Raw genomic sequence first — 14,371 nt, forward strand, 5'->3', positions numbered from 1 at the left:
AAAAAACTTCGAAAAATATAATAAGCCACTGGGAACTGATTTTTAATGGTTTTAACAATTCTGAAATTGTGATAATGTTCCCCTTTAACACACTTCGCAATTCTTCACTAGTTGACGACTTTGACAATGGCTCAAATAAATCAAATCCACCAACTTAATTTATTTTTTTGAGGTAGGGAGCCTTTGGAATAGGGTATAGTTACTCTCGGTACGGTCCCTTGATTTTTATTTTATTTTATTTTGAAGGATCAATTTTAATTCAGTTTGTTGATCTCGCACATTACCGCAGGTTTAGAACAAAAACAAAAGCTTTGGCCGACAAAAATGTAAACCGCGGCCCCCACAATGCATTGCGAAACCACGTGCCCTTTCGAGCCCTATATTCAGCATTGATATTCTCGATGTTACGTTGTTGTATGTGCGGCCATATTTTTAAAGCATAACAGTACTTCTTTAAACCACACACACTGATCAAGACAGAAAAGGGATGAACATGCTTAATTAGCATAAAAGCTGCAAACAGACACAATGTGTTCCAATTAAGGCTTACTAAAAACACTTACAGACTGTCTGAATGTCAGTACAAAGAAGCTTTTCAAATAAAGTATTTAAAACATTTTTTAAAATAGGAACTTTAACAAATAATTATATATCCTGCAACTCTGTACTTGATTGACCTTTCTAAAAGCCAACTAGACAGGCTTCTTCCTTCTATTCCTTAAAATATGGAAAAACACATTTGACGATACATTCTTTTCTGGGGCTCCTCAGACTCCCTGACTGAGTTTGAGCTCAAAATGTCTAATTAAAGTTCAATAAGCTGAGGGGGAAGAAGATTTCATGAGCAGAAAGTTTTCAAAAGGACAAATCTGTAATAGGACCTGAAGTCTTTCAGGTGTAACAATTAAATTTTCATTTTCAAGCTTTTAGTAACATTGGAGTGTGTGTCTTTGTTCGTGTAAGGACACACCAGATGCTGAAATAATTACACTCGAGCGGGGGCATCCAAACTTTTCTTACTGAGGGCCGAAAAATGAAAATATAAGGGGGCTATTTTGTTATTTTTATTTTCAAAACCCTTAGGGCTCCCCACAATTTTGGTGACTGGTAAAGGTCCCGGGGACCCAAAAGGGTCTAAATCATTTAAAGGTTAAAAATAAGTCATACATATTTTTTTTACTTTCAACACTTAAATATCAATATATCAACTTCAAATCTACCCGTTGCCAAATGTTTTTTTATTAAGGTAAAATTACCGTATTTTCCACAAAATAAGGCACACCTTTAATGAATGGCATATTTTAAAACTTAGTTCATATATAAGGCGCACCGCATTATAAGGCGCATAGAATAGACGCTAGGGTTGCGAGACCTGTTGTGGCTCAATATTGGTCCATATATAAGGAACACCGGATTATAAGGCGCACTGTCAGCTTTTGAGAAAATTGGAGGTTTTTAGGTGTGCCTTATAGTGCGTAAAATACGGTAAGTCATACATCATTTTTTTTACTTTCATCACTTAAATATCTATATATCAACTTCAAATCTACCCGTTGCCAATTTTTTTTTCTATTAAAGTTAATAATAAGTCATACATTATTTTTTTTACTTTCAACACTTAAATATCTATATATCAACTTCAAATCTATCCATTTCCATAAAGTGTTTTATTATTTTCATTCTTTATGCTCAGTTGTTTCAGGGGCAAAAACATAAAATTATGCAATATTTTCCCTAAAACGTTTTTCAAAATGGAATATTTAATTGCAGCCTTAAATAGGTAAATCATTTTACAACAACGTTGCTTTTGATTAATTTTTTTTTTATTAACAATAACAGCTTAAAGAAAATCAGACAAAATGTCTTATGGCCCCTATTCATAAAAGTGTTAAAAATAAGCCATAAAGCAATATATATTATTTTTACTTTCAACACTTAAATATCTATATATCAACTTCAAATGTACCCGTTGCCAATTATTTTTCTATTAAAGTTAATAATAAGTCATACATTATTTTTTTGACTTTCAACACTTAAAAATCTATATATCAACTTCAAATCTATCCATTGCCAAAAAGTTTTTTTTATTATTTTCATTCTTTATGCTCAGTTTTTTGGGGGCAAAAACATAAAATTATGCAATATTTTCCCCAAAACATTTTTCAAAATGGAATATTTAATTGGAGCCTTAAATAGGTAAATTATTTTACAACAACATTGCTTTTGATTCTTTTTTTTTTTTTTTTAAACAATAACAGTTTAAAGAAAATCAGACATAAGGTCTTAAGGCCCCTATTTATTAAAAGTGTTAAAAATAAGTCATAAAGCAATATATATTATTTTTACTTTCAACACTTAAATATCAATATATCAACTTCAAATCTACCGGTTGCCAATTTTTTTTCTATTAAAGTTAAAAATAAGTCATACATTATTTTTTTTACTTTCATCACTTAAATATCTATATATCAACTTCAAATCTATCCATTGTCAAAAAAATTTCTTTATTATTTTCATTCTTTGTGCTCGGTTTTTGGGGGCAAAAACACAATTTATGCAATATTTTCCTCAAAACATTTTTCAAAATGGAATATTTAATTGGAGCCTTAAATAGGTTAATCATTTTACAACAACATTGCTTTTGATTCTTTTTTTTTTTAACAATAACAGTTTAAAGAAAATCAGACAAAAGGTCTTATGCCCCCTATTCATAAAAGTGTTAAAAATAAGCCATAAAGCAATATATATTAATTTTACTTTCAACACTTAAATATCAATATATCAACTTCAAATCTACCCGTTGCCAATTTTTTTTTCCATTAAGGTTAAAAATAAGTCATACATTATTTTTTTGACTTTCAACACTTAAATATCTATATATGAACTTCAAATCTATCCATTTCCAAAAAGTGTTTTATTATTTTCATTCTTTATGCTCAGTTTTTTGGGGGGGGCAAAAACATAAAATTATGCAATATTTTCCTCAAAACTTTTTTTCAAAATGGAATATTTAATTGGAGCCCTAAATAGGTAAATCATTTTACAACAACATTGCTTTTGATTCTTTTTTTTTTTTTTTAACAATAACGGTTTAAAGAAAGTCAGACAAAAGGTCTTAAGGCCCCTATTTATAAAAGTGTTAAAAATAAGTCATAAAGCAATATATATTATTTTTACTTTCAACACTTAAATATCAATATATCAACTTCAAATCTATCCATTGCCAAACTTTTTTTTTATTAAGGTTATAAATAAGTCATACATTATTTTTTTCTACTTTCAACATTTAAATATCTATATATCAACTTCAAATCTATCCATTGCCAAAAAGTTTTTTATTATTTTCATTCTTTATGCTCAGTTTTTTGGGGGGGGGGCAAAAACATAAAATTATGCAATATTTTCCCCAAAACATTTTTTCAAAATGGAATATTTAAGTGGAGCCCTAAATAGGTAAATCATTTTACAACAACATTGCTTTTGATTCTTTTTATTTTTTTTTAACAATAACGGTTTAAAGAAAGTCAGACAAAAGGTCTTAAGGCCCCTATTTATAAAAGTGTTAAAAATAAGTCATAAAGCAATATATATTATTTTTACTTTCAACACTTAAATATCAATATATCAACTTCAAATCTATCCATTGCCAAACTTTTTTTAAATTAAGGTTATAAATAAGTCATACATTATTTTTTTCTACTTTCAACATTTAAATATCTATATATCAACTTCAAATCTATCCATTGCCAAAAAGTTGTTATATTATTTTCATTCTTTATGCTCAGTTTTTTGGGGGGCAAAAATATACAATTATGCAATATTTTCCCCAAAACATTTTTCAAAATGGAATATTTAATTGGAGCCTTAAATAGGTAAATCATTTTACAACAACATTGCTTTTGATTTTTTTTTTTTTTTAAACAATAACAGTTTAAAGAAAATCAGACAAAAGGTTTTAAGGCCCCTATTCATAAACGTGTTAAAAATAAGCCATAAAGCAATATATATTATTTTTACTTTCAACACTTAAATATCTATATATCAACTTCAAATCTATCCATTGCCAAAAAGTTTTTTATTATTTTCATTCTTTATGCTCAGTTTTTTGGGAGGCAAAAACATAAAAGTATGCAATATTTTCCCCAAAACATTTTTCAAAATTGAATATTTAATAATTTTACTACAACATTGCTTTTTTTTTTTTTTTTTTAACAATAACAGTTTAAAGAAAACCAGACAAAAAGTCATAAAAGTGTTAAAAATATGCCATAAAGCAATATATATTATTTTTACTTTCGACACTTAAATCTCTAGATCAACCTCAGATCTGTCCATCGATTGTACGTTTTTATTTTTTTTGAGCAATGACAGTTTTAGTTATTGATGTCAATACTGCAACATCTTCTCATTACATTTCACCTATTTGCTGTTTGATTAAATTTTTTATGTTTTCAAGTTTTTTGTAAAATGGGCTGCGGGTCATTGAAAAATGAGCCGTGAGACGCGAAAGGGCCGCACTTTAGGCACCCCTGCACTAATAACTGATTATCATCATACTTTTCAGAAAACCATAAATAATATACACACACATTTTTTTTTTCAATTTAAGCAGTAAAAATGTGAAATGTTAATTTAGTTTGTACTGATTACGCTTCAAAACAACATGGAAGTACACATAAACATGCAAACTAATAACCAATATACTGTACTTTCAAACACAAAATAGCAAATACGCCAACAGACGGAAAAAAAAAGTCCAAACAACAAAAAGCTTCGTAGACTCACTCATGTTCTCCTCCTCATCCATATCCATGGCGACGGGTTTGTTCTGACCGGAAAGCAGTCTGACCGCCACTGCACCTGCAAATTAGGGAACAGGAAAAAGGAAGGCTTAAGTGATACACGCTCACTTAAAATGATCCAAAGTAGCGCTTTGCGTTGAGTAGCTTCAGCCATGCTGATTTACAGGGTACCCGAAATTAATTGGCCACATTAAAGCTAGGGTACTTGAATCTTGTGTCACCAGGCAGAAAACTGTAAATCCCCCCCCCCCACTCTGCACACCTCGCTGAGAGTCCCTCCCAGTCTCCTCCTCTCTGAAGTGCACAAAATCACGCTGTAGGTGCACACGCATGGGTTGTTGACAGTCTGAAGTATTTTCCGGACTATAAGGCACACTTAAAATCCTTTTTTCCCCCTCAAAACTCGACAGTGCGCCTTATAACCCGGTGCGCCTGATGTAAGGAATACTTTTTGCTGAGCATACCCACCTCGAAGCTATTTTATTTGGTACATGGTGTAATGATAAGTGTGACCAGTAGATGGCAGTCAAACATAAGAGATACGTGTAGACTGCACTATGATGGGTCTCAAGTAAATAACACCAACATTTTCTATGTTGCATTGAAAATATGGAACATTACACACGGGGCTCAAAGATCTATCAAAATGTTTTAGTACGACTTTGCAATCCAATACTGCAGTATACTGAGTAGTTACAAGGGCATTGTCAGTCAAGTTAAAGTTTAAGTACTACTGTTAGTCACACACACACTAGGTGTGGTGAAATAACCCTCTGCATTTGACCCATCCCCTTGTTCCACCGCCTGGTAGGTGAGGGGAGCGGTGAGCAGCAGCGGTGGCCGCGCTTGGGAATCATTTTGGTGATTGAATACTGATCAATGCCGACCAACACATTTTGAGATATTCAACACTCTACTGCTGACTGGCTGCTAAAGTGGATAATGCAACCCTCCAATTTGTCACGTTTCATGTGTCAGGTAAACCGCGACGAATGGGGCCGGATGAATCCCTTCCCTACTGTCCATATAAACAGTGGTTTCTAAAATGCAATTGTGCACCAGTTAAACAACAACAAACCTATTTTTGAACAATGTTTGCTATGCTATCAATACTGATACTTCAAATTTTCAAGATCATTGAACGATGACATTTTTAATCACAATTGTAATCACGAACAGGATGACACTAAAACAATATCATCTGAATATTTACATTCTTTAATGCTATTGACTGTAATTTGGAACCTTTTGTTTTTTGCCTTTAAAACCCTCTTGTGTCCGGGGGCCTATTTCCAGAGTTTGTAAACAATAACAAAACTTGCACAAGATTTTCTGATAGCAAAAAATATCAATCTAACCCATACTTGCCAACCTTGAGACCTCCGATTTCGGGAGGTGGGGGGTGGGGAGGGGGACGTGGTCGAGGGTGGGGCGGGGGGCGTGGTTGGGGGCAGGGGCGTGGTTAAGAGGGGAGTAGTATATTTACAGCTAGAATTTACTAAGTCAAGTATTTCATATATATATATATATATATATATATATATATATATATATATATATATATATATATATATATAAGAAATACTCAAGTATTTCATATATATATAAATATATAAAATACTTGACTTTCAGTGAATTTTAGCTATATATAAATATATAAATTTTATTATATATATATATATGTATATATATATATATATATATATATATATATATATATATATATATATATATATATATATATAAAGTATAGCAGTTGTGCACTGCACTTTTTAAAAGCCGTAGATGTTATTGTCACATATGCATGTACAGTAGATGGCAGTATTGTCCTGTTTAAGAGTGTCACAACATTGCTGTTTACGGCAGACGAACTGCTTTACGGTAGATGAAAACGTGACTGATGTTGTTGTTTGTTGTTACCGCGCTGGGAGGACGTTAATGAAACTTCCTAACAATAAACCCACATAAGAAACCAAGAACTCGCCCTTGATCATTCTACAGTTATAACGTGATTGGGCAGGCACGCTGTTTATATTGTGAGAAAGCGGACGTGAAAACAGGCTGTCGACACGTCACTCAGGTCCGCATGGAGCTGGAGGGGGCGTGGCTTCCAGCTCCGCCTGAATTTCGGGAGATTTTCGGGAGAAAATTTGTCCCGGGAGGTTTTCGGGAGAGGCGCTGAATTTCGGGAGTCTCCCGGAAAATCCGGGAGGGTTGGCAAGTATGATCTAACCACTGTAGTTTTGACTATATACTGAATTTAAGATTGGCATTATATATGGAAGGAACATAGTTTATTTGCCTTCATAGAGGCGAAGATTGTTGACTTTTGCGGAACACAGCGAGAATGTGTCATCACCATAACAATATTATTAATAACTCTATCGTCGGCTAAATGTATATTATTTATATCGTGTACGATGTTGCACAACACTAGCGGTAACACTTTTCTGTCGTGTAGAACTATACCGCTACACTAGAGATAGGATTCAAATGGCCCCATTCCTGGGTGGGGCTCCCGTGAGAGGAAGAGGAGGGGGGCTTAATCATTTTGCAATGCAGTCTGCGGAAAATTATAGAAAGTGCCACTCTGAATAGCAACTGACGCTGTGGCCACGAAACACATTTTAAGATATTCAACACTCTACTGCTGACTGGCGGCTAAAGTGGATAATGCAACCCCCAAATTTGTTACGTTTCATGTGTCAGGTAAACCGCGACGAATGGGGCCACATGAATCCCTTTCCTACTGTACATATAAAAAAAATATACACCTGTTAAACAACAATAAAACTATTTTTGAATAATGTTTGCCAGTGGCCCTGTGGTTAGAGCGTCCGCCCTGAGTGCAGTAGGTCGTGAGTTTAAACCCCGGCCGAGTCATACCAAAGTAGGGATGATACTCGAAACCGGTTTTCCCGGTTGTTCGATAAGAAAAGAACCGAGTCCTCAGACTCGAATCCCTTTTTGAGAACCGGTACCCGTTATCGAGACCACTATAGTAAAGAAAAAGAGTTGGTTCTTTATTCGAATCCCTCGGAACGAATCCCGTCCCGACCAGAAATGCTCCGTGAGACATCACGGGAAATGACGTCACGTAGCCAAGTCATTAGGCACAGATAGCGAAAGCAGGAAAAACAATGGACTGGAAAAAGCGCTCCAAGGTGTAATAAAGTTCAAAACAAAAATGAATAACTTTACTGAGAGATTTGAGCAGGGTACAAACACATGACGAACACTTTTACGACCAACCGGAAACATAGCAACCAGGCTAGCAACGCACCTGCTTTACGGCAGCTGTCGCAACGTTCTTAAAGCAACCACAGCACATACATATATATATATATATACAACATATCTCCCTTTTTTAACTTTTGTTTTTCTTTCCTTGTAAACAAAACAAAATCACACTGTATATGCGTTGTCTGTCTAATTATAAATAATGCAGACGAGGCGTGTTGGCTGAGTTCTTGATGTTTACTTTCACAGCGTGCTCATAACCTCATTCTTAGCTGCCATGCAACAACACTTTTCGCTCGTCACTCCTGTTGCATGCTGGGTAATGTCGTTGTTATATTCCCTAGCCTCGCTCATAACATCACATCTTTCCCCCTATAAAGAAATAATGTTAACTCAATAAAGTGTATTTCTTTTTTTTTAGCTTTAACTTTTAATTTTTTAGCATTGTAACCACATTTGCAAAGAACTTTCCTTTTCATAGAATTTTCTTTCAATAAAGAAATAAAGTGCAAAAATGTCAAAAGCATCATAACAAACACTTATGACAAATAGCAGCAGAAGTGCACTTTTTGGAGAGCTGTATTATTTTCAGTTTTGTGCCCAAGGGACTGATTTTATTTAACACTATAGTATTATTTACACACCTATAGTGATCACAGAGACATGTTGTTTTTGTGTGACTGTATATATATTTTTTTCTGAAAAATCCCACTTAATATACATTGGGTAACAACAGTCAATAATTATTTATTTTATTTTTTTAGGGGGGTAACAGTCAATATTTTTTTATTTATTAGATTTTATTTTTTCTTATATAATAAAAGTGAGCTTTTGTTAAACCAAATATTGTGTGTTTTTTCCATATACAACAACCTATCTGGACTCGATAAGGAATCGGTTCGATACGAGGATTCGATAATAGGCTCGAACTCGATAATTTCTTATCAAACATCATCTCTATACCAAAGACTATAAAAATGGGACCCATTACCCCCCTGCTTGGAATTGGGGGTTAAATCACCAAAATGATTCCCGAGCGTGGCCCCGGCTGCTGCTCACTGCTCCCCTCACCTCCCAGGGGGTGGAACAAGGGGATGGGTCAAATGCAGAGGGTAATTTCACCACACCTAGTGTGTGTGTGACTATCAGTGGTACTTTAACTTTAACTTTAGTGTGTATAGCGTAAGTACCGCATTTTTCGGAGTATAAGTCGCACCGGAGTATAAGTCGCACCTGCCGAAAATGCATAATAAAGAAGGAAAAAAACATATATAAGTCGCACTGGAGCCCGGCCAGACTATGAAAAAAACTGCGACTTATAGTCCGAAAAATACGGTAGTCTTTTTTGCAGGTTAGCTATTAACTTTATAGTTTTTTTTTTCCCCAGAGACTTTACAGGAATCCACAATTAGAAAATATCAAGCTACAAAATAAAAGTGTGACAAATACTCCAGGGAGCAAAACTTTCCCGACTACTCAGCATCAAGGGTTGGAATTGGGGGTTAAATCACCAAAATGATTCCCGAGCGTGGCCCCGGCTGCTGCTCACTGCTCCCCTCACCTCTTAGAGGGTGAAACAAGGGGATGGGTCAAATGCAGAGGGTAATTTCACCACACCTAGTGTGTGTGTGACTATCAGTGGTACTTTAACTTTAACTTTAGTGTGTATAACGTAAGTACCGCATTTTTCGGAGTATAAGTCGCACCGGAGTATAAGTCGCACCTGCCGAAAATGCATAATAAAGAAGGAAAAAAACATATATAAGTCGCACTGGAGCCCGGCCAAATTATGAAAAAAACTGCGACTTATAGTCCGAAAAATACGGTAGTCTTTTTTGCAGGTTAGCTATTAACTTTATAGTTTTTTTTTTCCCCAGAGACTTTACAGGAATCCACAATTAGAAAATATCAAGCTACAAAATAAAAGTGTGACAAATACTCCAGGGAGCAAAACTTTCCCGACTACTCAGCATCAAGGGTTGGAATTGGGGGTTAAATCACCAAAATGATTCCCGAGCGTGGCCCCGGCTGCTGCTCACTGCTCCCCTCACCTCCCAGGGGGTGGAACAAGGGGATGGGTCAAATGCAGAGGGTAATTTCACCACACCTAGTGTGTGTGTGACTATCAGTGGTACTTTAACTTTAACTTTAGTGTGTATAGCGTAAGTACCGCATTTTTCGGAGTATAAGTCGCACCGGAGTATAAGTCGCACCTGCCAAAAATGCATAATAAAGAAGGAAAAAAACATATATAAGTCGCACTGGAGCCCGGCCAGACTATGAAAAAAACTGCGACTTATAGTCCGAAAAATACGGTAGTCTTTTTTGCAGGTTAGCTATTAACTTTATAGTTTTTTTTTTCCCCAGAGACTTTACAGGAATCCACAATTAGAAAATATCAAGCTACAAAATAAAAGTGTGACAAATACTCCAGGGAGCAAAACTTTCCCGACTACTCAGCATCAAGGGTTGGAATTGGGGGTTAAATCACCAAAATGATTCCCGAGCGTGGCCCCGGCTGCTGCTCACTGCTCCCCTCACCTCTTAGAGGGTGAAACAAGGGGATGGGTCAAATGCAGAGGGTAATTTCACCACACCTAGTGTGTGTGTGACTATCAGTGGTACTTTAACTTTAACTTTAGTGTGTATAACGTAAGTACCGCATTTTTCGGAGTATAAGTCGCACCGGAGTATAAGTCGCACCTGACGAAAATGCATAATAAAGAAGGAAAAAAACATATATAAGTCGCACTGGAGCCCGGCCAGACTATGAAAAAAAACTGCGACTTATAGTCCGAAAAATACGGTAGTCTTTTTTGCAGGTTAGCTATTAACTTTATAGTTTTTTTTTTCCCCAGAGACTTTACAGGAATCCACAATTAGAAAATATCAAGCTACAAAATAAAAGTGTGACAAATACTCCAGGGAGCAAAACTTTCCCGACTACTCAGCATCAAGGGTTGGAATTGGGGGTTAAATCACCAAAATGATTCCCGAGCGTGGCCCCGGCTGCTGCTCACTGCTCCCCTCACCTCTTAGAGGGTGAAACAAGGGGATGGGTCAAATGCAGAGGGTAATTTCACCACACCTAGTGTGTGTGTGACTATCAGTGGTACTTTAACTTTAACTTTAGTGTGTATAACGTAAGTACCGCATTTTTCGGAGTATAAGTCGCACCGGAGTATAAGTCGCACCTGACGAAAATGCATAATAAAGAAGGAAAAAAACATATATAAGTCGCACTGGAGCCCGGCCAAATTATGAAAAAAACTGCGACTTATAGTCCGAAAAATACGGTAGTCTTTTTTGCAGGTTAGCTATTAACTTTATAGTTTTTTTTTTCCCCAGAGACTTTACAGGAATCCACAATTAGAAAATATCAAGCTACAAAATAAAAGTGTGACAAATACTCCAGGGAGCAAAACTTTCCCGACTACTCAGCATCAAGGGTTGGAATTGGGGGTTAAATCACCAAAATGATTCCCGAGCGTGGCCCCGGCTGCTGCTCACTGCTCCCCTCACCTCCCAGGGGGTGGAACAAGGGGATGGGTCAAATGCAGAGGGTAATTTCACCACACCTAGTGTGTGTGTGACTATCAGTGGTACTTTAACTTTAACTTTAGTGTGTATAGCGTAAGTACCGCATTTTTCGGAGTATAAGTCGCACCGGAGTATAAGTCGCACCTGCCGAAAATGCATAATAAAGAAGGAAAAAAACATATATAAGTCGCACTGGAGCCCGGCCAGACTATGAAAAAAACTGCGACTTATAGTCCGAAAAATACGGTAGTCTTTTTTGCAGGTTAGCTATTAACTTTATAGTTTTTTTTTTCCCCAGAGACTTTACAGGAATCCACAATTAGAAAATATCAAGCTACAAAATAAAAGTGTGACAAATACTCCAGGGAGCAAAACTTTCCCGACTACTCAGCATCAAGGGTTGGAATTGGGGGTTAAATCACCAAAATGATTCCCGAGCGTGGCCCCGGCTGCTGCTCACTGCTCCCCTCACCTCCCAGGGGGTGGAACAAGGGGATGGGTCAAATGCAGAGGGTAATTTCACCACACCTAGTGTGTGTGTGACTATCAGTGGTACTTTAACTTTAACTTTAGTGTGTATAGCGTAAGTACCGCATTTTTCGGAGTATAAGTCGCACCGGAGTATAAGTCGCACCTGCCGAAAATGCATAATAAAGAAGGAAAAAAACATATATAAGTCGCACTGGAGCCCGGCCAGACTATGAAAAAAACTGCGACTTATAGTCCGAAAAATACGGTAGTCTTTTTTGCAGGTTAGCTATTAACTTTATAGTTTTTTTTTTCCCCAGAGACTTTACAGGAATCCACAATTAGAAAATATCAAGCTACAAAATAAAAGTGTGACAAATACTCCAGGGAGCAAAACTTTCCCGACTACTCAGCATCAAGGGTTGGAATTGGGGGTTAAATCACCAAAATGATTCCCGAGCGTGGCCCCGGCTGCTGCTCACTGCTCCCCTCACCTCTTAGAGGGTGAAACAAGGGGATGGGTCAAATGCAGAGGGTAATTTCACCACACCTAGTGTGTGTGTGACTATCAGTGGTACTTTAACTTTAACTTTAGTGTGTATAACGTAAGTACCGCATTTTTCGGAGTATAAGTCGCACCGGAGTATAAGTCGCACCTGACGAAAATGCATAATAAAGAAGGAAAAAAACATATATAAGTCGCACTGGAGCCCGGCCAAATTATGAAAAAAACTGCGACTTATAGTCCGAAAAATACGGTAGTCTTTTTTGCAGGTTAGCTATTAACTTTATAGTTTTTTTTTTCCCCAGAGACTTTACAGGAATCCACAATTAGAAAATATCAAGCTACAAAATAAAAGTGTGACAAATACTCCAGGGAGCAAAACTTTCCCGACTACTCAGCATCAAGGGTTGGAATTGGGGGTTAAATCACCAAAATGATTCCCGAGCGTGGCCCCGGCTGCTGCTCACTGCTCCCCTCACCTCCCAGGGGGTGGAACAAGGGGATGGGTCAAATGCAGAGGGTAATTTCACCACACCTAGTGTGTGTGTGACTATCAGTGGTACTTTAACTTTAACTTTAGTGTGTATAGCGTAAGTACCGCATTTTTCGGAGTATAAGTCGCACCGGAGTATAAGTCGCACCTGCCGAAAATGCATAATAAAGAAGGAAAAAAACATATATAAGTCGCACTGGAGCCCGGCCAGACTATGAAAAAACTGCGACTTATAGTCCGAAAAATACGGTAGTCTTTTTTGCAGGTTAGCTATTAACTTTATAGTTTTTTTTTTCCCCAGAGACTTTACAGGAATCCACAATTAGAAAATATCAAGCTACAAAATAAAAGTGTGACAAATACTCCAGGGAGCAAAACTTTCCCGACTACTCAGCATCAAGGGTTGGAATTGGGGGTTAAATCACCAAAATGATTCCCGAGCGTGGCCCCGGCTGCTGCTCACTGCTCCCCTCACCTCCTAGAGGGTGAAACAAGGGGATGGGTCAAATGCAGAGGGTAATTTCACCACACCTAGTGTGTGTGTGACTATCAGTGGTACTTTAACTTTAACTTTAGTGTGTATAACGTAAGTACCGCATTTTTCGGAGTATAAGTCGCACCGGAGCATAAGTCGCACCTGCCGAAAATGCATAATAAAGAAGGAAAAAAACATATATAAGTCGCACTGGAGCCCGGCCAAATTATGAAAAAAACTGCGACTTATAGTCCGAAAAATACGGTAGTCTTTTTTGCAGGTTAGCTATTAACTTTATAGTTTTTTTTTTCCCCAGAGACTTTACAGGAATCCACAATTAGAAAATATCAAGCTACAAAATAAAAGTGTGACAAATACTCCAGGGAGCAAAACTTTCCCGACTACTCAGCATCAAGGGTTGGAATTGGGGGTTAAATCACCAAAATGATTCCCGAGCGTGGCCCCGGCTGCTGCTCACTGCTCCCCTCACCTCCCAGGGGGTGAAACAAGGGGATGGGTCAAATGCAGAGGGTAATTTCACCACACCTAGTGTGTGTGTGACTATCAGTGGTACTTTAACTTTAGTGTGTATAACGTAAGTACCGCATTTTTCGGAGTATAAGTCGCACCGGAGTATAAGTCGCACCTGCCGAAAATGCATAATAAAGAAGGAAAAAAACATAAGTCGCACTGGAGCCCGGCCAAATTATGAAAAAAACTGCGACTTATAGTCCGAAAAATACGGTAGTCTTTTTTGCAGGTTAGCTATTACACTTTATAGTTTTTTTTTTTCCCCAGAGACTTTACAGGAATCCACAATTAGAAAATATCAAGCTACAAAATAAAAG

General features: G+C 36.8%; 1 protein-coding gene across 3 annotated transcripts in view; it reads right to left on the minus strand.

The window, feature by feature from the left end:
• adarb1b (adenosine deaminase RNA specific B1b) overlaps positions 1-14,371 on the minus strand; it is a 330,371-nt gene that overhangs the window by 50,229 nt on the left and 265,771 nt on the right. For all 3 annotated transcript variants that reach the window (XM_061926523.1, XM_061926524.1, XM_061926522.1), the window contains one exon: positions 4,786-4,860. In XM_061926523.1, coding sequence (XP_061782507.1) covers positions 4,786-4,813 — 28 coding nt within the window. In that variant the 5' untranslated portion in view covers positions 4,814-4,860. The remainder of the gene's footprint in view (positions 1-4,785; positions 4,861-14,371) is intronic.

Source organism: Nerophis lumbriciformis, linkage group LG31, assembly GCF_033978685.3.
Source record: "Nerophis lumbriciformis linkage group LG31, RoL_Nlum_v2.1, whole genome shotgun sequence".
NCBI lineage: Eukaryota > Metazoa > Chordata > Actinopteri > Syngnathiformes > Syngnathidae > Nerophis > Nerophis lumbriciformis.